Source organism: Orbicella faveolata, unplaced genomic scaffold (genome assembly GCF_042242905.1).
Source record: "Orbicella faveolata isolate gen_17 unplaced genomic scaffold, um_ofav_v1 contig_12, whole genome shotgun sequence".
NCBI lineage: Eukaryota > Metazoa > Cnidaria > Anthozoa > Scleractinia > Merulinidae > Orbicella > Orbicella faveolata.
Genome location: NW_028301539.1, coordinates 18,896,785 through 18,923,017, shown reverse-complemented (window position 1 = coordinate 18,923,017; position 26,233 = coordinate 18,896,785). Strand labels below are relative to the sequence as shown.

The 26,233-nt window shown below is 37.3% G+C and overlaps 1 protein-coding gene and 1 long non-coding RNA gene across 3 annotated transcripts; one reads left to right on the top strand and one right to left on the bottom strand.

Annotated features, from left to right (window-relative positions):
* Positions 1–3,298: 3,298 nt before the first annotated feature.
* Positions 3,299–26,231, bottom strand: LOC110059682 (rho guanine nucleotide exchange factor TIAM1-like). 2 transcript variants are annotated; one of them, XM_089282689.1, is made up of 31 exons: positions 21,732–21,818; positions 21,099–21,184; positions 20,305–20,404; positions 19,098–19,176; positions 18,888–18,944; positions 18,308–18,375; positions 18,120–18,209; positions 16,525–16,968; positions 15,453–15,842; positions 14,808–15,038; positions 14,071–14,444; positions 13,068–13,339; positions 12,558–12,598; positions 11,996–12,080; positions 11,630–11,704; positions 10,976–11,068; positions 10,757–10,871; positions 10,598–10,650; positions 9,988–10,103; positions 9,313–9,459; positions 8,809–8,877; positions 8,579–8,704; positions 8,182–8,290; positions 7,662–7,756; positions 7,379–7,460; positions 6,787–6,899; positions 6,354–6,507; positions 5,900–5,964; positions 5,717–5,810; positions 4,758–4,848; positions 3,299–4,413 (listed from the first exon to the last, which is right to left on the bottom strand). In XM_089282689.1, the coding sequence occupies exons 1-31, from the start codon at positions 21,801–21,803 to the stop codon at positions 4,017–4,019; spliced, it is 4,383 nt and encodes a 1,460-aa protein (XP_089138815.1). In that variant the 5' UTR covers positions 21,804–21,818; the 3' UTR covers positions 3,299–4,016. The 2 variants fall into 2 exon arrangements, with proteins under 2 accessions (XP_089138815.1, XP_020622067.2); XM_020766408.2 differs by lacking the exons at positions 21,099–21,184; positions 21,732–21,818 and adding an exon at positions 26,016–26,231.
* LOC149116970 (uncharacterized) lies at positions 10,792–16,174 on the top strand. Its single transcript, XR_016205521.1, has 2 exons — positions 10,792–10,858; positions 15,416–16,174. It is a non-coding gene; the product is annotated as an uncharacterized LOC149116970 (long non-coding RNA).
* Positions 26,232–26,233: the final 2 nt, after the last annotated feature.

The window sequence follows — 26,233 nt, the reverse complement described above, 5'->3', positions numbered from 1 at the left end:
AAAATGGCTTCAAGAAAGATCTTCCAGCACTTCCTCCACGACAATTTTTTCATGTTTATATTATTAATAAGTAGTCATGTGGTTTTTCTCGTCCAATTTGAAATTAATTTGCTCTTGCGAGTTTTTCAAAAAGCTGAAATTGCACTCTCCGAAGACATCAGACCGCCCGTGGAGCGGAGGGGTGGTGTTGAGCATGTTAGAATGTTGGGGCCGCCCGTTGTGTGGTATGGAGGATAATTTCTGGAATCACCCAATATTCTTTGATGACCGTTGTGATTTAGCAACGTACAAAAAAGTTCAAGATTCATTTCTACATTAGAAGCAGTCGAATCGGAAACTTAGTGTATAAGCTAATACTCAGTACCGGAGGATACCCACGCTACAGTTTCACGCTCTCCAAGCTTCTCGTTGTTAAGTCCCCGCCCTTCCACCAACGTTTGTGGCTTTCTGGTATTAATGTCGGGTTACTCTATTACTTCCACATTACTTTGAGTTCCATGGATGACGATAATAATAATAATAATAATAATAATAATAATAATAATAATAATAATAATAATAATAATAATAATAGTAATAATAATAATAATAACTACTTAATAACCGCGAGTGAGGTCGTTACAGGAAAATCTCAAACTGAGGCCTTGCCGTATTGACCGAGCGATAGCGAGGTCAATACGGTAGGCCGAAGTTTGAGATTTTCCCGTAACGGCCGAACGGTCGAGGTTATTAAGTTGTTTATTATATGGCTCATGAATTAAAGAAAAGAAAAAATATTCGAGCGGAAGTCGTCAATTTACATCCGGCGATGCGCGCGTTTGCCGATTCACTCACTGTCTCAAACCCAGGGCAAAACTACACAGTCAGTGAACTTTACGTATTCCGTTAAAAACACACATTTCTTTACGGGAAAAATGATTGTCACAGCCTCAAAAAGGTATTTTAGTATCGTGGTGCCACAACTCGATGGGGGAGTTTTTCCGACTTTTGTGGTGAAACGTCAACTCATATAGAAAAGACAGAAAGTGTTTCAAAATAGTCCAAACCAACGCTTCAGAATGTACTGCTCAGAATAACTCGATCTTCGCCATTCGCTTTCGACAACATATCTTCACCTTCTTCATTCTGGGATTTATGGATGAACTTTTCAAGCCTTGTGAAAGTCTAAAACTTCCTGCAGTTATCAGAAATACTGCTACCGACAGAAACCGCCCGATTGTTTACATCTGATGATCCTGGAAGCTGATATACACTTGCTTGTGTTAAAGCAATGGAATCTATTTGATGAGAACTGTGGCGGAGTTCAATATTTCAGTAATTGTTTGACTAAGATGATAACTTATAAGTTTCTTCGTGGTGTTCTGCTCAGGATGCATGACAGATCTGCCGATGGTGTTTTTTATTGAGCGATTTTAACTTTACTTAAGACTCGGGAAACTTTGATTGTTTTTCACTAGTGCCCGCCAAGGTTACCGGCTGGTGAGTCAAAAACGACTTCTATATAGCTTTTATTAAGGAAAAATCTCTAAACTTTTAGCTACTTACTTTCTCTCACTGTTTTAAATCGGCTTTTATCGTTTCAGCGCGCTTGAATTTTCAGAGCCGGGCTCTTCCTAATTTGCATAATCCGTAATCGGCCCGTGGGCATTACGGCTGCACAATGACCGTTCAGATCTCGCTCTTAGCCAATCAGCGCGCGTTATATCGGCCACAAGCCAAAGCCATATAATAATATTAATAATAATAATAATAGTAATAAAATAATATAATAATATTATAATATAATAATATAATACTACTACTACTACTACTACTAATAATGATGATGATGATGATGATGATAATAAACGAATCTTTAAACAGGATTAACCCATCAGTACTTGAAAGTACTGCTATCATAGGGGTTCTGTAAGATTATAAAAATTTGAAAAGGTAAAAATACAAAAAAGTTTAAGAGCAAAACTGCATGGGGAAAACATATGAAAACTTACGAATAAAAATTACAAATAAAATGTTCGTTGGCCTTTTGTCTAAATAAAAGCCTAGAGTTCAGATTTCTTATGTGCGACGGTAAACTGTAAAAAACTGAGGCTCCTGAAAACGAAAAACTCCGACGGCCAAACTCCAGGTTCATTTTCGGCAGTTCGATTGAGGAAAATCCATTCCTTGTGTTGACACTATGACTAACCCTTGTAAAATAGTTCTTAAAAAAGGCGTACATACACTTCCGAGTAGACAATCCAAAACACACAGACAGACTTTTCTTTTCAAGTAGCTGTCAACTGATGGAATGCAAATGTTAGTCTTGTTTTCCAGACCTGAAGATATGCAGCTTAAGCCATTATGTTCGATATTACGAATTAGTTGCCTGCGTGTATTTGAATAGCTTAATGTAATTAGACTAGAACAGGTAAAAACAGGCATAGTCATAGCCCTGTAAATGCTTTCTGCAGCTGCACAAGTAATGGAAGAACGAATTTTCAGCAGTAGAGTGACTCTCCCGGTCGCTTTCTTGTAGGTTTTGTTGAAGTGCGTTTCAAAATTCAATGTAGGATCTAAATGGACACCCAAGTACTTGTAAGTTGTGGTTACTTTTTGAGACTTTCAAAACTACTTCGAAATCGAAAGGAACCTCTACAAAATGCCTTTCTAAACCTTAAAAATATTGAAGTGATAACAATGAAAGATTTTTTTACAGCACAATCGGAAAGTTTGTTTTCTAGCAACCAATTATGGCCACCACGAATTTGCTGAGTTACAAATCGGGAAATTTATTGTCTGACCTCAGATCTGAGGGTCATCGTGGCCATTTGCCGAGCTACACGGAAGATTTGTTTTCTTACAGCTACAAAACATTCTTTCCTGATGACGCAAGCGTTAGTTACTTGACTGCGTGCATGTGCTCATGATGTAATGTGCCCCTGCTGTGGCGGGGGTGGGGGGCAAATCGGCGAACAAATCCATCCCAAAAATTCTGGATACAAACTGGATTAGGATTGCGTTACACTACGTGAATGCAAAAATCAACCCCTCTTAAGTTTAAACCGTGTCACTTTCACTATCTACCGTCATTTTAACAAATAGATCGCATGTTGCAATGCCTCTGTTCAGTAATTGATCACAGATGATGTCAAAATGTGGTAAAGAAAAAAAAAAGTGGCTCACGAGGCGATAGCCGAGTGTGTCACTGATGTTCTTACCACATTTACACGTCTTTTGTGATCAAGAGAGAGAGAAGAGAAGCTGTGCAGAAGAGAAGTGGAAAAACAAACAAACAAACAAACAAGATACACAAGACTTTCAAAATAAACCAATAATTTAATACGAAATTCAAAAGCTCTTGACATTTGTTTCTTCTAAAATACACTCTGTACAAATTGATCAAAACAACAGTATCTGTAGTTGAGAGTACCGATATGTTCAAAACCAACAAGATCAAGTTTAAAGGTTAATATTACAATAAATAAAAGTAGTTTATAATCCGAATTAAAGTGACAACTGCTTTCTGTCGAACAACAAAGTTTCCTCAAAACGCAATTTTTTTACGCTTAAACGCCATGATACAGGTCGATACAGGAGTAAAAGCGCTACTTTTGCATTGGACTACGCGAATCGGAATGCTTGTGCAAAATAAACGAAAAAAAACCCACTTGTTTCCTTGACTGAATAAATATTTTCCAAGGCCGATTCTCGCCCAAGCTCAGAAAAAAGAACTTTCTGGTATTTAAAATTTTGTGCTACTCGCTCTAAGTTGATACTGATATTCTATTGTAAAACTGAGACCGTGTGAAAACCGTGTGCATTGAGAAAACAACTACTATTGAAATTAGAATTAAAAAGTAACAGTTAAAAATCGAGACGACTACAACAACGGTGAAAAAAAACGACATAAATAATACATAAAGACCCTTTTTACAACGATTTTTTACAACACTTTTGTACAATGATTCTTTAAAATTTGGAAAAATAAAACTCTGTAAGATAAACAAGGTCTGACGCACTGTACGCACCCAGCTTTATAAGTTAATCAGACCATTTTCCACGCCTAAAGGAGACACCGCTTTATTTTTTCTCTTCAAACTGATTTTTCTCTCCTTCACTGTTCCACTGCTGATGGATTCAGTATCCGCGTTACCCTCGGAGCTATGGGACGCGTCGCTTTCGAGTGAGGATCTCCGATTTTTGGTGCCTACGGGATTGTGACTAAACGACCGTCGAAACACGGACGAAGGGTCACTGCTGAGGCGCAAGAAGGGGCCTGGGTCTGACGAATTAAGCCTGTCTTCCGTATTGTTACGTCGAAAGCTTGAGGACCGGGCCGCAGGTGCGGCTGCCAAAGAGGAGCCAGCTTTCATACTTCGCTTTATTGTTTCCTTGATGTGTTTTACCATCTCTCTCTTTTCCTCAGCCGTTCTGTAAGGAATAAATGGAAAAACTGTTCAGAACTCAGTTTAAGCCTGTAACCAGCGACCAGCGTCACTGGAAATAACACGAAGACTTAAAAGGAGCTACGGCACAGTTTGCCTACATTCAAAAGTTTAGCCTAAATTTTTCAAGTTCGTCGTTTGTAACCCGTGTTCATCTTCTCCATCCTTGACCATCGTTGTTCCTTTATTGTTTATTATTACCTCTTTGGTGTTTTCTATCTTTTCTATCTTACTATTTTCAGGTTTCCTTCAATTTAAAGGTAATTTTGGACGTGGCCAAAATTACAGAAGATTCCGTGACGGAGAACAAGGAACCGATTTGAATCTTACTTGTTTGCAAACAAATAGTTGCATTCTTGTCTGCCAATCTCAGCTGTATCACTAATATTTACAAGCTCCCATGAGTGAAGCGTCTCCGAGCCTAGAAAGGAACGACAGTTGAAAATAAGTAAGAACACATACACGGAACATGAGAAAAAACGCAACAAACACAAATAACAGTAGCATCCACCTTAAATCAGGCAGTGACTGTGCATAATGATCCTCGATTCTTAGGAGAATGTTAACCTTTCTAACAAAACAACTGGATCTATGCTTTCTCAGGGTACGTGGCGGTTGCATGCATGTTGGCACCCGTTTTTTGAGCGTCCTGGACATTTTTCTCGCTTCGAGCTCGGCTTTCGCAACCCGAATTGTGGCCAAGTGTAAAATAGATTGTGTGATAACAGGTTTTTGGGCCACGTTCTCTCCTTTTTACAACAATCCAGAAGGAAACACGCTTGCAGCGACGGATTTTGTCAGACTCCTAGAGGTTTCGGGATCTGTTACAGCAAAACAATCCAACGGGAAGACAGAGAATACGCAGGTAATTGGGTCCAACAGTAGAGTTTAATCCAATAACGTACACAGAACGTAAAACCTAACTGCGTATTCTCTGTCTTCCCGTTGGACTGTTTTGCTGTAATAGATCCCGAGTCCTTTAGGAGTCTGACAAACTCCGTCGCTGCAAGCGTGTTTCCCTCTGGATTATTGTAACAAGGATAACAACTTAAGCGACCCAAAAAGCTGTTATCACAATTGAGAACGTGTTTTCATTGACTTTGATTCAATCACTGTGATTAGGCTTCAGTTAGTTTAACTTAACTCGCGCAAAAACCACTATACCACAAGCCTCTATAAAATGGCTAATTTGCCTTGCCACCTCTACGTTCTTGGAAATATCGAGTCCAGTGTAGTAGGCTACTTAATAAAACATTGGATCGATAAGATATGTAATATATTGGACGTACCGTCGTTTAACCAGCAGTAATCTCGTATAACAAGCGAAGACGCGGGAATAATGGTTTTAAACTTGATTTCGTCCACACTGCTTACTGAGGAAAGCTGGAAAAAATGTATACAAACAGCTGATGAGTGCACACTCAAAGCAAAAAATGCAACATAACTGAATGAAGGAAAACGATTCAACTCACTCGATCTCTGTCTTTCTTTTTCTGTTTCCGCTCCACGTAGAGAAGGATAAGCGCTTTCTCAAAGGCTGTAAAACGGAATACGAGAACGAAATCAGACACAAGGGGGAAAATATATCCTACAGTTATTTTACTTTGTAGCATCAGCATAACCAGCTTTCTAGCTATCAACTGGAGTCCCTCGCAACGGTTGATTAGGGTCGTAACGCAACGATCCCCCTAGACGATGCCTGCGAAGAGCCTAGACATGTAGTTACTAACCTAAAAGACCTCATCACTTAGGCCACTTATAGTTTAAGGCTTTCGTTCATTTGTAGGTTCTTTTGTAATCTGTATCGGTCAATGTAACGTGTCATAGCCTTAAATTAAAAGACCTTTGCTTCTTTTCTCATATTCAGCTGGTACAATATAGTTCGCACTGCATGTCCTTTCTTTCTTTTTGTGTTGTTATTCTTACCAAAAAGGTGCATGGTTCCAGGAGTCATCTTTTTCCCTATTCTGGGAGAGACTGGGTACTTTTTGAGAGTTCCACTTCGGATCACCTCATCCGGGCAATTAAGCCACCGAGCTTTCCCATGATGCAATAGGCGATCTATACTGACGTCAGCAAGCTGTGGGACAAAAGTTATGGAATGTGTCCTCTGAGCAAAAGCCTGACTGTGGCCAGGATGACTAAATTTTCGATAAGAGATAGTTAGAAATTTTATCATCCTGAAACCATTTCGGCGGCTTCAATGCGAGAATGTTTGCCCCACTAACAGACTACAGACTGTTTTCAACGAGAAAAGAAAAATACTCTAACAGTGAATTTTGTCATCAGGCGAGAAACAATTTGCTCAAAAGGGAAATTAAATTTCAGTTTCACACATTTTCACAATCATTTGTTTTACCTCAAATCCTCCAAACTCGTCAATTAACTGATGGAAAACTGGCGAGAACTGTTCTGTGATCCTTTGCATCTCGTTGATGTGCTCAGCGACCTTTTCAATTGCAACGACGGCCTCTGGAAATTTTGAACAGACTCATCTTGAGAAAAACAATGATTAGAGGCGTCCAAGTAGTTGACACCCTTTAACCCTTTGAATACCAAACTTTCGCCAAAAGATACCGTTTTTAAGCGTTTAGTCAGGTTTTTTTAGCTGCCATGACGCTAAATAAGCCAAAGGTTTGCTAAGAAAGCTTTTTTTTTTTAGAGATTTTTCGAGGATTAGGTACAAAATTGAGCACAATTTCAATTCCGGGCATGCGCATAAGCCAAAATTTGGCCATAAACCGTTCTTAATTTTGTTTGTTGCCCCTTTCCTTTCTGTTTTTCTCGGCCCTTTTACACTGGCTACCTTTTGCAATGTATGGTCTTTCTGGCTGCCGTGAAAAGTTGGATGTTAAACTACTGAGAAAATAAAAAGCATAAATAGCCCGGCAAAATGTTCAGAAGCCAATGAAAACTCTTGATCAAGTACAATATAGGAAACGCTATGTTACCTAAAAGACAGTGATACTCTTCACTAGCACCGTCCAACAGCTTCAGTATTGTTCTCAGTAGTAAAGGATATCTCAGTATTCGCTACAAAGAAAAAAGAGAAAGTTCTACTCATATCATAGTATGTTTTTATTTCTCAATAATTCACCTGGACTCATTCACACTCCCACGAGGAGAGAGGCAGTATCAGTAAAGAATCAAGTTTGAACCCAGATCCAACGCATTATCATTCTACATGACAAAACATGGAGCAAAATATATAGAGAAAATAATTACATTATTTACCTGTATGGGTTTAATGAGATAAGATTCTAACGTTCCTGAATGCTGATTCTTAGGATTACGGGCGTGAAGGAACTCGTGCAGTGCAGTGTTTGTTCCTGAAGAAATAACAGAAATTATCTTTACAAAAACCAACGAAATATAGACATTTTCAATAGCTCTTTGTACCCAAGTCTCCTTTCGGCTCGTCACACAATTTTCTTCCCAGGAAGATTGCGTGACGACCCCAAAGAGCGTCTACTACTTGTACCCTTAAGGTTCCCTTAAATTGCACGATTTCGGAATGGGTCAGTAAACGCGTATGTGGCAACTATGACGACTAAAGAAACACACAGCTTTCAGCCTACCGAAGGAGATTCATAAGCATACTCAGACAATTTTTGAAAAAGCGACCAGATTGCATGCTCCTCAGCACTTGGACTTCAGTCACATCGGCAACTGAATTATTCTGAAACACAGACTGGCAGGTAAAGCTGACTATGCACCAACATTCAGTCGCATGAAATCGTCTACTGAAGCATACCTGACTGAAGAAGTTCCACAACCCTTGAGTGACTTGAGCAAAATGCACTATAAAGCTTGAAATGCTCCGTGTAGTTAAAAAAGGTCTCTCCAATGGTGTAAATAACGTTCTGAAAAGAGAGAAAATATGTTTTGTTAGAGCTAGTGACCACGACTTAGTAAAGGGCTTTTTTTGCGTTATTAGTTCAACTCAGTTTCTTGGACTGAAAGCACAAGTGTAGTTTGCAGATCTTCAGAGCAAAATTGCAAGGATAGCAGATTTGATTGCAGGATAGCAGTTACTCCCTACTATTAATATGACGTCTATGATCTTTCTTTCATATGGAGTTGAGTTCTAATACGCAAGTTAGTTCTGAGATGGCAGAAAGTTTGCAGTTTAACAACATATGAGCTGATACCTGAAACTGTTCAACGGCGTTGAAATCCTCAAACCCAGTCTCGGAATCCAATGGTCTTGCTATTTCCTTGAGGAACTTGACTTGAAAGTCCAGGATTTCGTGAACAGTAGCTACTAAAGCTTGAACCTACAGGCACGGAAACAAGCAATGGAAATTAACCAGAGGACTAGAAACATTAAAATCAATAATAAATTCTGTAAGTGACTAACGGAGTTAAAACTTTTACAAACCTCTGATTGTGACATGAAGTTTTCATCTTTCATAGGATCGAGATAACGTTTTAGAAGAAGTCTCAGATCCTAACAATGAAAATATTTGGCAATTAGCTCGGATGGATCGGATCATAAAATAATTACTACGGTAAATATACTGCCACTGTATTTCTAGAATTTGACTGACAATAAATTGAACTAAAAAATTAGAAAGTACAGGCCCACCCATTTGCTCCACAATCCAGACCCCAGTCCACATCCGTCGATCCCTCGGGCTTTCCCTCGGGCTCGGGCTGGCTGTGTCAATTTTTAGCGGGAAACTGGACTCGCGGGCGACGGCAGGTCACAACTGTTGGCAGCTCGCTTTGGCGGGAAAACAGAGCTTTTTCGGCTCGCTTCGACCCGTCATGATGGTTTGGTTCAGCAAAGATTTTCACTTTTGTAAGGTATGTGAGTTTTCTAGCAATCCCCGACGCAAAACCCCCTACAAAGAGATAACGCGGCAAGAATAGTTTTGTTTACCTTCACATAAGATCTCTCTGTGTCGACGAGTTCAATGATAACTTTTCGCAGTTTCTGCGCCTGGCTAAGATGAACACTTGGTTTGGGTTCGTCATCATCTGAATATTCAACTTGTTGTCTACAGAACAGCGTCACTTGCTCCGCTCTCTGTGTGAAAACAAACAATGAGCAAATTTCGATTGTTCGACTTTGCAGATTTGCTCCAATATAAAATAAGACTTGATTTCATGTAGGCGTATCCCTGTATCGAGCGGTTTTCTAATTTATATTGAAAGTAGATTAATCAGGCAATCACTTTGGTTTTGGTTATACTACGGTTTGAGCTTGGCTGAGTAGTCTAATTGGTAAGCAATTGGTTTGGTTTTGGTGTTACGACACTCGATTGAAAACCGCTCCAGTTCTAAATACATTGACTTTACCCTCAGTACGAAAAGAGATGGCGGCTGTACATTTTACATTCCACAATACCATAGGAACCTTACACAACCCATAAAGTACAAGGAAAGTCATATTTTTGCAATATTTGTCCCTGTGCTAACGACAATGAGTATGTTAGGTTTGAAGATTTTAGAACTTTTCTGTGCGTTTTTACGAGGTTTCGTGCGCTAAGAACTATGGGTAAATGTGCCAGTCGCCATCTTTTTTCCTACGAAGGATTTCAAACATGCCAAGCACCTGAAGAAGTTCGTCGACACTCTTGGTAGGTGAAGAAGGCGAAGGACTGTCGGTTTCGTCTATCAGGCTTGTTGTCACGCTGGCCTTGTCTACCGTTTCTTTCTCAACATCGTATGCTACACAAAGAAATACAAGGTTATGACCCTTTTTAGCAGAAAGTGCCAGAGCAGGATTAGGCTACAGTTTAGCTGCTCTGCCAAATTTTCCGATAAAACCAACAATGCTTAAAAATGACAGAAAACTCCAAGTTTTTCGAGCCTTTATAACACATAAGTTCTGCATGTGGTATAAATCGAGTGTTATCATATTTTCCGTACCAAATATACAGGTACAGCAAGTACAGAAAAAAGAAGAGTGAGCCTCGTACGTCACATGACAGCAATACATTTGCAGACCTTCGCAGAACTAGTTCAACACAAGCCAGTATTAAACAATGATCTTTTAAAGATTAAGCTCACTATTATGTGAGAAGAATGGCTCGTTAAACACCTCAAGTAGAATTACCAGATTTATGAACTTTGCCCTCAGTTTTTCGAGTTTAAAAAACAAACAAACAAAAAAAAACAAGGACTACCAGCTAAGGTTAAAAACAAAATCAAGACGAACTCACATTGAGGAGGAGGAACAATCAGATCACTCAGGTCTTGCTCGGCAATAGTATTACTGAAACAAACAAACAAAAAAACGAGACATTCAATATCTATCACCTAGCCTACTGAGAAATGCAATTATGCAGAAACCTTAATACAGCAATGCTTACAGCTATTACCTTATTTTAGGCGGAGGCTGTACCACAAGACTGGAAATAATGGCGTCTGAAGTCACTTTATTGACAACTGGTGGCTCATCGCGACATGATCGCAGTAATAAGGTAATGGATGGGTCTAAATAATAAAATAAAATTTGTACTAAGCTAAACAAAATGCACGTAACGTTTTTCAACAAAAAACATCATGCAAAGGATAGAATATACAAAATGTTAGTTTACCCTTCAAAGCTTCCCGGAGATCATCAACTGCATTTTCCACTTCTTGTACGCCAATTTCATTTACTTCAAGAATTTCATCTCCTTTCCTTACACCTTAGGATGAAATTGGCTAAGTTTAGCTCGTGTCCTCAATAGCTTGCTGATCATGACTGACAGTCAGGTAATGACTGGTAAAGGTAATTAAGATAATAACAGAAATGAAGACATGATTGATCATCGCGGTTATGCGCACAACTTAATAGTTATAAGCAGTTGTGAAATTTAAGTCTGAAAAAAACTCCCGTTCAAAATCCCTGAATCCAGTCCAAGCCAAATTTTTTTAAGGCTTAAATTTCACCACTGCTTAAGTTGTGTGCATAACTGCGATGATAAATAATGTCTTAAAATCTTTCTCTGCAGTTCAAATAATTATCTGATCTTTCATATATTCACTTGTATAATGAAAGAAAGTCAACTTGAATCACATGATTGTTCAGGCATCCTGCACTACATTATAATCCATGTGTAAAATTATGTGTTGTGCTTCTGATTAAAAAATTACCAAAACAAATGATTTTGTACTAAAACCTCTTTCTCAAACAAAAGTCTAATGCAGTTCTTCTTCAAAACTTATTATTTTTCATTTTACAAATCCTGTTGTGCTCCTTGGTCTACCTTGAACATGTGCCAGTCTTCCCTCTTCAACTGAACTGACCACAATGCCTTCACCTTTACTCTCCACTGATAAACCTGGAAAATAGAATGTGTATATAGTCACGCCATGCATTAATAACGTATATACATACGTAAAATCTAGAAGTTTTTTAAAATTTTTATTCATTGATCAGTTCTGTATACTCTCATTCACATAAAGATACCATAACATGAACAATAATATTGGTGTTTACAAGTAAGTACCTTACATTGTTCACTTCTCAGAAGACTTGAGATGATATAAACTCTCACAACAGTACATGCTTTTGGAACGACTTTAGAACTTTTTAGGTGTTGAAAATGTCTTGACATGTGATTGTTACCTACCAAAGTCAAGTCTGTCAATCTCCATTGAACGCTCCAGTTCGACAGTGAAAGTGCACTTTTCACATAACTTTAGACAGTCATATCTCTGTTGACAAAATGACAAGTGCCAATGGAATATTTTTAATGGCAATCACGATTACATTTAGGTACAACCATACAACTTCCAGTGTTATGATCAGTGATAGACGTTTTCTACGGTTTTTAATGATCAAATCTCTTTAGTCTTACAGGAAAAACAGATCAGGTTACAAAACCTAGAAAGTACAACCATACACCCGGCAATAAAGGAATAATAAATTATAACACAAATAATGATGATGATGATGACGATAATAATAATAATAATAATAATAATAATAATAATCTACATTTATTAAGTTGATAAAATCTTGGAAGACATCACATCAACTGTACATAAGAACTAAAATAATGACAATGATAATATTGTAATATTATTGTTAACTACAGTGTATAACATCAAGTGAAATTAAAATTCACGTTAATGTGCTAGATTCAAAACATTAATTTTCTGTACTAAAGATAACATTCAATTTCTACTTACATGATTTTCTAACAAAGAATCCTGCGGAGGAGTGGCGTATTCTACAACACAGCAATATTATCAGTTTTTCGCTTGTAAAATAGGTAGAAAAAAAAGTCATGCATAAATTTAACCCAGCATATACATTATATATAAGTACGTTTCTCCTTACAACTTCCATTATCCATAGATAGTCAAAATTAAGTCAGTGTTTGAGCCTAGTGGCCGATCAGGCCAGCACGTATCTCTGGTTTCTGTAGCATGAATTGACTAGGAATATTTTACTTCCTCTGAATAAGATGCTAGTCCACTGCAGGGTTAACCCCAGTATTTACTTTGCCCCACCCTTGTCCCTAGTGGCAAGGAGCATTGTGAGAATGAAGTTTCTTCCCCAAGAATGACTCCAGCCAGGGCTTGGCCATGGAGTCCAACACCCCATGCACCTCCTTTGGGAATAAGTTACAAGCAAGCTTTTTACCTTGGAAAAAAATCTAAAAATTTCACACTATCAATTTCTTTTGGCTCCCTTACCTGTTACACCTGAATCATCTTCTGTTCCAAGTTTCAAATAGTATGCGGCAGGATCAAATTGACGTTTGCTACAAGTGTTCTCGACCACCTCTAATATTGTCATTTCATTGTGCAAAGGTATGACAGTACTCTGGTTGTTGTCAAGGCTGATACGTAAAAAGTTTCCAAGACTTTTCCAGTCTGAGTGACTGGATGATAAAGAAGCTCTCTCCACTGCAGCCACCTCTGGCTCCTCCTCTGGAACGTCATCAATGTTCTCTAAGTTTGACTGTCTGAAAATTTAACAATTGCTTGTCTGAGTGATTAGGGCACCAAGTTTATAGGGGTAGTTGAGAATTTAAAAGGACTAAGAACATATACATTTAGTGGACAAACATTCAAAATAGCAAGCACTCAGGCTTCTAGGAGTAAAGGAACAGGCATAACGCACATGTGAACAGTCCATAAATTCCTAAATTTGTACTGATTGGGAATACTACATCTGACTTATCCTGATAACCACCACTCTACAATGGCCACACTTTTTTCTGTCCATACCATGTGTCCACCCATACCAGCAGACAAAGAAAGTTGGGTACGATAGCAGGGAGCAAGAGAATTTTGAAGACAGTTTAGTAGATACTATCCTTCACTTGCCTGATCAATCTGGGTGGATTTTGAGAAAAAAATTGAGAAAATTCAAATCACAGATTAGAGACTGAATTTTACGGTTTTAATTTTAATTAATTGTGCTAGTAAGAAATTATTGGGGATGCTAGTGAAAATGTCTGCCAGGCAAGTACAGCCTAGTTATAGCTTGCTGGGAAGGGCAAGTACATGCAGTACAACTGATTTTCCCTGCATTCTCCATACAGAAGCCCATTTGCAATGGCTACCTCTTAACAATAGAAAGCAAATTCTGTCCCAGAGTATCACAGTAAAGAGGTTCAAATCTATGCCAACATAAGCATTGACGTTTTAATATTATTACTGGCCCACTGTGTGACATGCATCACATGCTCACCGTTTCAATCTTGGGGTTCCTGCACCTCTCCCTGAATAACGATCTCTAATAGACTTGACACTTGCTGCATCATTTATTCTAAGTGACGTAAGCAATGCACTTTTCAACTTGCCCACAGAACTGGCTGATCTCTTTGCTTTATTTCTTGTTTTTACTTCTGCATCTGTACTGGGATCTCTTGCACTGACAACAGCATGGAATGACATAACAGAGAAAATGTTCATTCTTGAAAGGATTTGCTTAGTGTTTCTAGACACACAAGCGAGAAGTGTTTGAGGATTGGGCAGCTGACTGCCTTGAATAGCTGCTGTGTAGCAGTGTAGCCGATACAAGTCAATGTTGAGCTGCTCTAGGTTTTTATCCCACTTTGAAATCTGCAGAAAAAATATATACTTGTCAAGAAAAGGTACAGCATATGCATGTAGCTGGGAGTGGGTTACCTACATGAACACATTACATGAAATACAGTTAAGTGCCAAAGTTAATAAAAATATAACTGCAGGGTGAGGAAGGTCAATGCAGTATGTTCAATCTCCTGTCATCTGGTCAAGAGTTATAGTCCCACCATTTGAAGAATTAATATCAAGTATATATATAAATAATGCTAAATTTGGCTGGACAAAATCTGCATCTTTCCACAAGAAGAGAAAGCTATCAAAACTTGAAGTTTAATGTTAGAACATGTAATTGTACAATTTAAATTTCCTGTGCACAAAATATCTGAACTACATGTATACCTGATCAAGAAAGGCCTGCTTGTTCTTGGAATCAGTTACAACAGTAGATTGTAACTCTGCCATTTTCTTGAGTTTAGAGTCTGAAGATATTTTCCCCTCTACTCTACTGGTTTCGGTTGAAAGGATGTGCAGCATTTCATGTTTTCCTCTTTGTCCAGGACCTGCCAGTACAGAGGCAGCCATAGAATGTATTGCTGTTATCCAGTTCTCAAGATCGGTTTGATTGGATGCCTAAACAATATAGAAAAACATACAAACCCTGTGTAAGTTTCTATAGATGGACAAGTACTAGTCAAAGAAAGGACTTCAAAATCTACCCAGTTTCCCATTACAGAACCTTCAACAGTAGTAAAATTCATGCAACAGCCAGATATTAAATCCACATCCTGACAATCATGATTTACGTTACCTTTAGGAAAGTGATTCAGATATGTAAATGCCCACACAGATATGATTGCATGTCCAATGTTTGTCACTTCAATATTGTTTTGATATTGTGAATATAACAATTATAACATTTAGTGTCATCACCAAGTTTTTATATCCCTGGTGTCTACAAGTAAGTATTGAAGGCCTACTTTTGCCACTGACAGTATCTCTGGCTTTAGATTTCAGCAGTTCATAGATTCCTAGAAGATACCATACCTGAAAGAAGTATGCTTCCCCAAGTCTGGAACTGACACTAAACACATGGTCCAGCTTTGCATGTTCTGGTACAGCCTGGGCAATGCAGCCATCGATTTCCAGTGAAAAGCTTGGTTCATCCAAGTCTTGAGGACTTACAGTCTTTTCATTACAAAAATAAAAGTTCAGGGCACCACTTCTCAGTGATACCCAACATTTACGCCACTTCCTGTCTGATGCAAGGTCAACTTTGCTTGACTTTAATCTTACAAGGACATGCTTAACAGTCAGCCAGCCTGCCTTGCGAGTTGCACCCCCCTGACGAGACTGAGCAATTCCAGATTGCGGCTTCAAGTCAGTTACACAGCTGCTGTTGAGATCTGCATCATCATGAAAGGAAGCACGTATCTCCTACAAAATGAAATTAAAAAGCTCACTACCTGCATGACACAAACAGGGTAAATCCAACAGAATCATTTCTGTAGCATTACTATAGATAATGGCTTGCCTTTTCATACTAGTGTGATTAGACCATAAAGAATGTAATTTTTCATTACAATGTCAAACAGTTGAAAATTAAGATCATGACTGCCAACTAAGGCACAATGACTTCAGTTAGTTCTACCAGGAACACAACAATCTCAGAACCAGCTCTCATGTTTGGTAGTCAGTGGATGTAAGAGTAACACTTTCATGTACTTTGTATCTCAAGTCAAGAATTAAATGAGTTAAAACCGACAGGAGTTGAGAGGACATTTTGTTGGCCAGCGTCTGGAGCATCCTTATGGTTTCAAAAATTTTACCTCACTTTCAAGTAAAAATGAACAATATATTATGAGATAATATAATATTATTTCTTTGGGAAGCAGAAAAAAAAAATCCAAGAATATTATTATTGACAGTGATGAAACATTTTGGACAGTTTATGGGCATACTACATACTAATAATACATAATACATAATAATACATACTCTACTTCACATGTATATAGTACTAGTTAATACTGAAGGAAAAAAATATGCAAAGTGGGAGATTTAAAAGAAACATTTTGAGAATATACATGTGAGATCAAATGTATTCATAGTTACTTACCACAGGACTGTTACTAGAATTCAGATCCTGAGCTACGTTCTCAAAGTAGCTTATTTCTGTTGTGTCATCTGCATCTGATAAGTTACTTCTTGAACTGACAGAGTAATCTGAGTCACTGGCTACTGACAGATGTGAAGAAAGTTCATTTTCCGAAATAGGAGATAAATTACGGGATTCAAGGGTGTCACTGCCAACATCCTCCATACCAAATCCACTGTCACCGGGATCACCATTGGTGTGTATGGGTGGTATTGGAGTACTGCTGCGAGAGCCAATAGGACTGTGTGTTTCATTGGCAACGAGAGTGCTGCTGGAATTGTAGTGGTCCCCAACACTATTGTGGAGAGTGCCATTGATGGGTGACTTGCTGATGTTTAACTCAATGTCGTTGATCTGGATTGTTGGTGCATCAGAACTCCCTTGGCTGTCTTTTCTTGTAGTTATCTAAATGTGCAGAATACAATAGGCTATATTTGAGATTAAAATTCTAACTTGGCTCCAAGGCTTGAAGCAATAAAAAACAAAAGAAATTGCATCGAGGTTGAGGGATAAATAATTTATTTCCTTTGTTTTGTTCCCCCAAGCCTCGTGGCCAAGTTAGAATTTTAATACATAAAATGGCTTTTCAAACAACACGATTTGTAACACTGGCTTTTTAAGTGCACAAGCACTTGATGGATGACATATTAAGTTTACAGCTCCTGCATAACATAAAACTTACATAAGGTTTAACAGCCAAATAGTTCAGGGCCTAAGCACACCACAATGGCAATGGTAATGAGAATGCCGCCAAACAAAATTAGGTTTTATGAGTAGAACAACAATGGTGCACATGGGTTATAAATTTTTGTACATTTCTTTGCCGTCCTCTGTACAACAACAACGTGAAACAACTACGTTTTTTTGGGGAGTGCGAACGACAGCGGCTAATTTTTTGTATTTTCATTTGGAATTGAATGCTGGTATTATATATTTAGCTTGAACAAATTCTGAGACCACTAGGCACATTAACAGTGAACAGATCTGGAAAATTAAAAGGTAAACTATAAATTCTTTTTTACAAGGCATTTTCCTAGGGGGTCGTCATCATCATTGCTTCAGCTCTCGTATGACTACCAAAACTTTAAACTGTTTAACAGTATGACAGTCAGAAATATGTATCACCTGAGTGGTTCCCCAGTAACATAATGTTCAACAAATTTAGTGTACCACATCTAAAAGATTCTCAAGTTACGTGTGTAGAATGTACAATAAAATAGTAGAAACACGCATAACATGATATACATAGTAGAAAATTAGCAATTGAAACCTTTTTCAAAAAAGAGGAATGTCTTAAATTTTACAAAGTAGATAATGTGTGTGACAATTTAATTATTTTCTTTAAGTAAAGAGTTCCAGAGACCAGGGGCATAAACTAAACAGCAGACTATAGGAATTTAAAAGTCTGCGAGACCAAATAAAGTATGCATGTATGTATGTATGTATGTAGATACAAGTCAGGTGACTTTCAGATCACAAACATGTCAACAGTATGTTTGCAATAAATATAGAGGTCAAATAGTTTGTTGACCATTGTTTATTTACAGTTACGATACCTTGGTCTGTCCACTTGTGTTTTGGTGAGGGTGATTGGACATAGAGTGAACTGATGAAGAATTAATTGACGTAGAACGCAAGCGTTCGGCCTATTGGGAAAAAAAAAAAACGACATCTCTTCAATAAATTGTAATTTCATGCATAAATTAATTTTAACTACATGTATAATGTACAGTATTATACATACACTACAAAACTCCAAAAACTTCTTAGCTTCTTCTTCAGAAACAAAGTTGAGTCCCCATGCATGGCTCTCTGTAGTAAGAAAAAAAAAACAATGATATACATGTATTATGTAGTCTGTGTTGATGGTGATCTGTATTGAAGCTAATCTGTCTATCCTGTCTAATCTGTCTTTCCATTAGCCTGATGCTAGTAACTTAATGAATATAACTCAGTTTTCTTATTCAACATTCGAGTTCTCCAAAACCCTTGCTTGAGTGAAGGCTCCTGATCTTGCAATTGTTTGAATGTGAGCCTGTTAAGTTTACTTAATATTCTTTTAAGTAATAACAATCATTGTGAAAAAGAATAAAATTTATATATTTGGAAATATAACAGTTACAAACTATTATTAATGTATATTAAAAATCTTATTAAAAGATGCAAACCATGTTACTATGCAATGACTATAACAGACTGAACTACTTTGATCTGTGTTTAGTTTATTTATACAAATTATGAAAAGACCCAAGGTGCTTAATATACACATATACCATTTTTTCTTTTTTTTTTTCTTTTCTCTTTTTTCTGTTGCCCTGACTTACTTGATTTACGATTCCTCCACTGTACAAAGCACTCAGATGTCTTCTTAAGCCGAATTTCTGAATCAAATGAGTAACAATTAATATATTTAATACTGCTAGTTTCCTTTAGTTAAAACTTGGAAAAAAATCAGTCTAAATTTGTGCCAGAACTTAAAAATTGGTTGTAGACATGTATGTACATGCACCTATCTACATAAAAATCATTTTCACCATTTAAGTTAATTTCTGCTCTGAAGACTGTCTCATTGTTCATTGATGCTGTAACGAGGAAAACATCTTCTGAATCCACCTGTAAGACGAAAATAAGTTCCCAGGGTTACAGTTACTTAACAAGCCATTGTAAGAGTCACCAAACTCTCCTTTAAATACCAGTACAATGTCAGAGCGCATCAATGGGATTAACTGACCAGCATATAATGAGAATGAGCTCGATTTGTATTTTTCTATGTTAAAGATCTAGATGACAAATCTGGAACACTAGGGAAATACAAATCAAACTAATTCAATATCATTTTGACCAGAAATTTCTTAATGATTTTAAACAAAAAATAGCATAGACTAGAATTCGAGGCAGCAACTGTCAAAGTTTGATGTACTAAAAGATGACGTGAAACTGAGATAGCACTTTCATCAGTATCTCTGCTTTACTTGTACTGACTAAATTAGAACGTTTTTCACTTGAGTGTTGAAAGCAAGATATTCACATTTGCTTTGGTTTTGCATTTCTACACTGCATGATTGGCTTACATGTAAAAAACTGGTGCCACATCCAATCAGTCTTATCAGAATTAAACCAACTGTGACTTGCACACTTCGTGTCAAAAAAGTGAAGCTTTGGAGCCCAATGGCTCATAGCTGCTGAAGCTTATCCTGGTTTCTGTAGCGTAAGGCAGCTAGGAGTATTTCTACTCCCCCTGGACGGGATGCTAATCCATCACAGGTCACTCCCCCGCAATTTGTTAGGTTTCCCCAACAATTCGCCAGTACCCTTTTTATACTTCTGGGTGGAGTGAGGCACTGTGAGAGTTAAGTGTCTTACCCAAGAACAAGAACACACGCTTTGTGTCAGCTATACACATATTTGCTTTGAGGTTTGATTGATGCAGTGGATTGTCTCCATCGTTAATAAATCACTGACTGGCCAGAGTGATAAATAAATACTAACTAGAGTTCTTGGTTTCAAAATGCTTTATAGGGTCAGTTTTTAAAAATTAAATGACTAAATGGTTTCAGGCATACTCTACTGACACCCTTAGCTGACAGGAATATCTGTTTTGTGCTTCAGACAGAAAGGACCTACACCAACTTTTTATTTTTAAGCAACAATAATTATTATGTTATGGTATTAATATTTTGTTAACAGTTGTATTGTTTGTGCTTTCAAAAAGTGTAAATTTAAATTTAACAATGCAATTACCTTCTTCTTGTGAATGACGATTGGTATGACACTTTCTATAACTGGAACCCATCTCAAAGGACCATCATCTGAAGACAATGTATTGACCTCTGCAAGTGAACTGAAAAGAACATGAACCTGTAAGTTACAAACAGTCAGAAGGCAGACATAACTGTGACATTTTCTAGAGAAACAGAGGAATCTGCAACCAAGCAGGCTGTCCAGTATGGAGCAGCCATCAGCTTGCTGGGGATTACTCTGGAAATGCTATAATACTTTTCACACCATGGTAGTTCCTCACAGCATTTCAATCATTTTGAAAAATTGAGGTCCTGCCACCCCATGTTTGGAGGGCCAACTATATAACTCATGGAAAAGTTTTCATTAATAGGTTAACCCTTGTGACCAAATACAGAATTTGCTTTTGCATATCAGCATAAAATAGTTTTGTGCCTGTTTATAATGCAGCTTATAGATTCTGAGACAGTACATGATGGTGAAAATTAGTCAACTCTCAACCGACTGTTGTCTGAGATGTTTATCAAGTGTTGATTGATCAACACTCAACCGCAGATGCCTTTAGTACACATGATCCAATTTTTCCAAGTTAGCCCTAACAGGTTGTATATCTAAATTTATGACTGGTGCCTGTAAATTTTAGCCTAACAGGTTCTAAAAATCCTGGTTCTCATATGTCGAATTTAATCATGTACTGGTACTTAATTTTCACAAGACAGAATGTCTGTACATGTCGTTTTGAATATGGAAATGCTATTTCCCTGCAAATATTATTTAATTTGTTTAGCTTTTCATACCTCCAGGGATTGTCACTGCGATCAAAATGTGGACTTTCCTTCAATTTTTCATTCTCCTTATCGCTTTCCTTGGTTAAATGCACTTTCTGTTAAAAGTTAAGCTGAGTCTTTGAATTTACAAAATGTTTAATATGTACATTTGGTAACTTTAACCAAGCTAAAAAGTTTAGAGAAGAGATTGTAAAATAAAATACGTCTCATTTAATATTTAAAATCAAATATGATAAACTATTTTAATTTTTTGGTCAAGAAAACACGCAAAATAAGAGCCCATAATGCACTGTATCAGTCGATGAGAACATTCAAGGTAGTGATCTTTGCACAAGAAATTATATCATTCACAAATTTTAATGACTTTAACATGCGTCAAGAAAATGTATTTTATATATTAGAATATAAAAAGCTTCAGTTTTGTTAAAGGTAGTCTTGGGCAACTACAGCAAAGAGTAAGGAATATTGATTTATAGTTATTCCACATTTTGTTAACCCCTGCCACTTCCATGTATTTTAGTTTTGAAAAACAATGATAATAATTAAAATGGTACTTGTAAAAATTATTTACCTAGTTTTCAATTTTTTCTGCTGTTCAAGGCATATAATACTACTGTTATTTTTAAATTAATATATATCTACCTCTTTTGTGGAGGTCAGGTGCACTTGTTGCCTCGCTTGAGAAATGCGTTTCCACATTCTTTTTGGCCACATCTAAGGAGCAGTTTATTGGTAGTTTTTCACGGACACCATCGGCATGCATGTTATTGTTAACAATGTTACTTTACAGAAGCTTTTTTATACTTGACCTAGTTTATGCTCACTGTTAAAAGTATAATTTACCAACTTGCATTCTAAAAGTATATAATTTTCATCTGTAACAAATTATTATGCAATAATTGTACTCTTTCATGTCTTTCAGTTAAGGTTACAGTATACCTTCGGGTCGGCAATTTTCTTCAAATTTGGATTTTTGGGTCAAAATAGTGGTCGAAGAATAATCCCTAATTTCTGAAAAAAATTTTTGAAAAAGGCTAAATATTGGCGGAGAAAGGGCGGTTTTACGTTTTCACCGGAAGTAAAAGTTAACCTCTTGATTGACAGCCCTATGGCGCGTATGCAATCTACCGAGACGATTTTCGCGGGAATTACCTATATGGATGTCACGAATTGACTACTCAGTTGATCAGCATTGTTGTTCTGACTACCCAGCAACTTTGATATTAGGCGTGTCTCTATTAAGTTATAAGTAAACATAGACCACGTTTAAACCATGGACAGGTTCGAAAAAGCGAAAACAGCGAAGAACGAATGAAAATACATCAATGAGTGAAGAAGCGAAGGTTCGCCACGCGGATGAAGCTATAGTTATCGTATAAGGCGGGCAAATATTTGTGGTAAGAGAAAAGAAAGGTTACGTAAAAATTTCCGAGCTTGACAGCAATAACAGGGATGCTGACAGAGACTCTTCTGATGAGTCCGATATCGACGAATCGTCGGACTCATTGAGACCATTTGAAATATTATCCATGCACAGTAGCCCACACACAGTTGCTCTCCGCGCTGTCTTTTGTTTGTTTCCTTTGCTCAGCCACTCTAGTCTTCATATCCTTTTTAGTCTTCCCCATTTTGCCAGACCAGCTTCAAGAAAAACCGAGCTACAGAAAAATTATCTCTCTGCCTTCGGTTCCTTGAGCGCATTGCGAAACACAAGAGTTTTTTAGAGATTCGCGCGTAAATTTCACCAGGAGGTTAACGGTAGTAAAGTTTCCCTGCACTGATTGGCTTAGTTATCTGAGAACCCAGTTGAAGGGGTTTGTGGGCGGAGTTTGTTTGCGAAGCAGAAAATTTTTCTTAGCGCTGTTTTCTCGAATAAATTTTTTCACTTGAAGCAGACACTTTAAAGAGTTATAACTCAAAGGGAATTTGTTCAATTGCTCTTAAATTTGGACAGTGGCTAGTTTAACATATAAACTACAAAAGCGTGTCTGGGAATTGTTAATTTCGAAATACTTTTTCTTCGAGAGCGATTTTTGTACGATCACTCCACATTTTTTTATTCCTATTTCGAAAATGTTCTGTAACTTTTTACTGCAATCGAATATGCCAAAACGCAGACACGTTTTTTAAGCGCTTTGGGCCCTGAAACCGAGGAAAAAATTAAATTGGCGAAAAACGAAATTCGCTTTGACTTGTAGCTTTCGAAAGGTGAATTGGGCGCTCGCATTTAGTGGTCGTGAAAAATTCGACAATTCATTTTCTTTCAAAATTCTTGGTATAGTTTGATAGCCAGCTCCATAAGCTTTAATTTGATATGGGGGTTTAGGTATCTACAGCTTAAACTGCATGCGCTACATCGCTTGCGCGCGAGACACCCCTGAAGGTATACTGTAACCTTAAGTTGTCAGTCTTAATTTCAGACCAGTCAACTTCAGCTCAGTCCTGATGAACAGCTTCATTCATGTGCCATAATCGTGCTAGAAGATTCAGCCAAGAAATCTTTTTGTAGTTTGTTTTTCAAAAACATGAATTAATGGTCAGCATCATGTTTCTTGTTGCAGTATCATGGATATCAACAACAAATTGTCATAAATAATTCAAGAGACTATAACAATGGAAAGAATTCATACTTTGGATCTTCTAGCACTGAATGGGTTAGAAAGTACATGAATTAACCAGATCCAGATATCACTGACGAAAGGATGTACATGTACTAAACCATAAACCAGGTTAACATACTTAATTATGTCACCTTGGGCTCTGTCAGCTTACAAAAATCATCACTGGTCTAAACCACAGCATGAGCTTTAATAGATTTTATCATCAAAGTTATTAGCATAAGAAAACAGTTGGTAGATATTGTTTTAAATAAAATCCAGTAAATAAAGCAATAAAAAAATGCAAACCCTGAGGATTGGAAGAGGGTGAAATAAATTATTGAACAGTTTCAATTTTTAAACAACAGGATGAGTTTATCCAGCACTCAGCTGCAGGTTTATTAAAGGACATTGTTTCGTAAGACAAAAATAAACTGTGCAATACAGTATAGATTTTTTGTGTACCTTACATACTGATTAAGCTTATCTGTTGCAATACTGTTCCACTCTGAATTAAAGTTAAATTAAAAAAATTCAACCTGAGCTAGCAAAGTTTATTATAAATTGTGTCTAGCTAGAGCTGCTCTTGGAGTTCAGAAATGATGTGGTCAATTTCTGTGATTGCTACAGTGTACATAGTGGCAATATTTCTTTCTGTATTTGTATCGTCTATCCAATACCTAACAGAGGTGTTTGAGTTGCCTAGCTCAGAATGCTCAGAATGACATCAATGCACTTTTCATGTTATTATTTATTTCTAATTTTAATGCAAGTCGTGCGTCCTTCAAAAGTAATTTTACCGGCCTCTATGTTGCTGTTTCAAAACTATATTGCATGTTGGAATTTTTCCATAAGAGGACCTCACCATGAGTCTGGACAATATTTACAAACTCGCTCAACAATGATTGTACATTATTGTTCATTCATGATAATATTTTGTTGTATCGAAGAACATTTGCCTTTGATTTTAATTTTCTTCTGAAAGAGGAGGGTGTTGGAGTTTTTGGTTTTACAGTTTTGGTCATTTTCCACATTGGTTTTTCAGTTTCTGCATTTATAACATCTGGTTTTTCTGTTTTGGTATCTATTTACAGTTTTCAGTTTTTTTTCCTTTTTTAGTGGCTCGTTTTTTCTTCTTGATTCTAAGAAAAGACAATAGAAAACCCTCCTTGGAATGACCAAAAGGTGGCCATTATTCCTTAATAGAGGTGGTCAGTTAATAGGTTTTTACTCACAATAATTTGGGACTGGCCACTTCGTAAGAGGTGGCTGTTGAAGGTCGACGTACGAGCCAAGTGGCCCATAAGCTGGCATACGTTCCCGGCTTCTGTAGCATGAAGCGACCACGAGTATTTCTATTCCCTCCTGGATGGGGTCCTAGTCCATTATAGGGTTAGCTCCAGCATTAAATTCACTGTTACCCATTTAATATAAGCCTGGGTGGAGACAGGCACTGTAAGAGAAATGCGTCTTGCCCAAAATCATAACACCGTGTCCTTGGCCAGTGCTCAAACCTGAGTGCACTAACAATGGGGCCACCCTGGCTGCTCAACAGGTGGCTGCTTAATTAGACATTCAACTGTACATTTAGATTTAACAACAAGAGACCACTTCTCGATCACTGATGTAAGCGAGTCATGCATTGCAACCAACCCAATGACAATTTGAATAATATAGCCCTAAGTGAAACAATGCTAATACAAACTTTCATTGGAAGTTATGATCATTTTCTAATTATTGGACAAATGTTTAGTTTTAGGACAATAATTATCAAATTTATTAATATTGCTCAGTAATTCATAAAACTCTTTAGTTTTTCTACCTATAGCAAGATTACTATTACTTTGGAATTTATATTTTCAAACCTCATGTATTGGGTTAAGTTATAGCCAAAATTAATTTGTTCGTTACATAATAATTATTATATCGCGTATCGGGGGTTATATGCATGCAAGTACGTTAACAGTTGTGTTCTATGAAACAGCAAAGGACTTGATATTTCATGCGAAAAAAAAAAATCCACGGGCCTCATGTCAACGGCTTATAATTATCGAGGAACAAAATGGAACAAAAAGGGATGGGTGATATTGATTTGGGTAATTTTATAGCTCGACTAAAATTCGTGAAGTATATTGTTAATGTAAAGCGTGAAATTGGACCAAACAACGGTTTTCCTGAAGCGTTCTTGCTATGAGAACAAATAAACCCACTAAAGCTGTCAAAAAATTGAACTGATTTTTTCAACAAGTTGTGAATTCAGTCAAAAAGTCATCACACTAATGTAAACAAATATTGGAGCGCATGCAGATGGTGCTGTCAAAATGTTTACCGTATAACTTGAATGCCCCCGTCTTTGCTCCAGTTCTCGATGTACTTTGTAACTTCATGTGACTCAAATCCGTTGGCACCTGAAGGAAACAGGCCTATCTGGCCCCCGATCTGGGGGCCAGACGGATGGCTTTCTTTGTTGCCAATATTGTCTTCGTTTGTTAAACAAGATCCATCAAGACAGCTTGGCGATACGACTTCATCTAGCAGAAATACGCA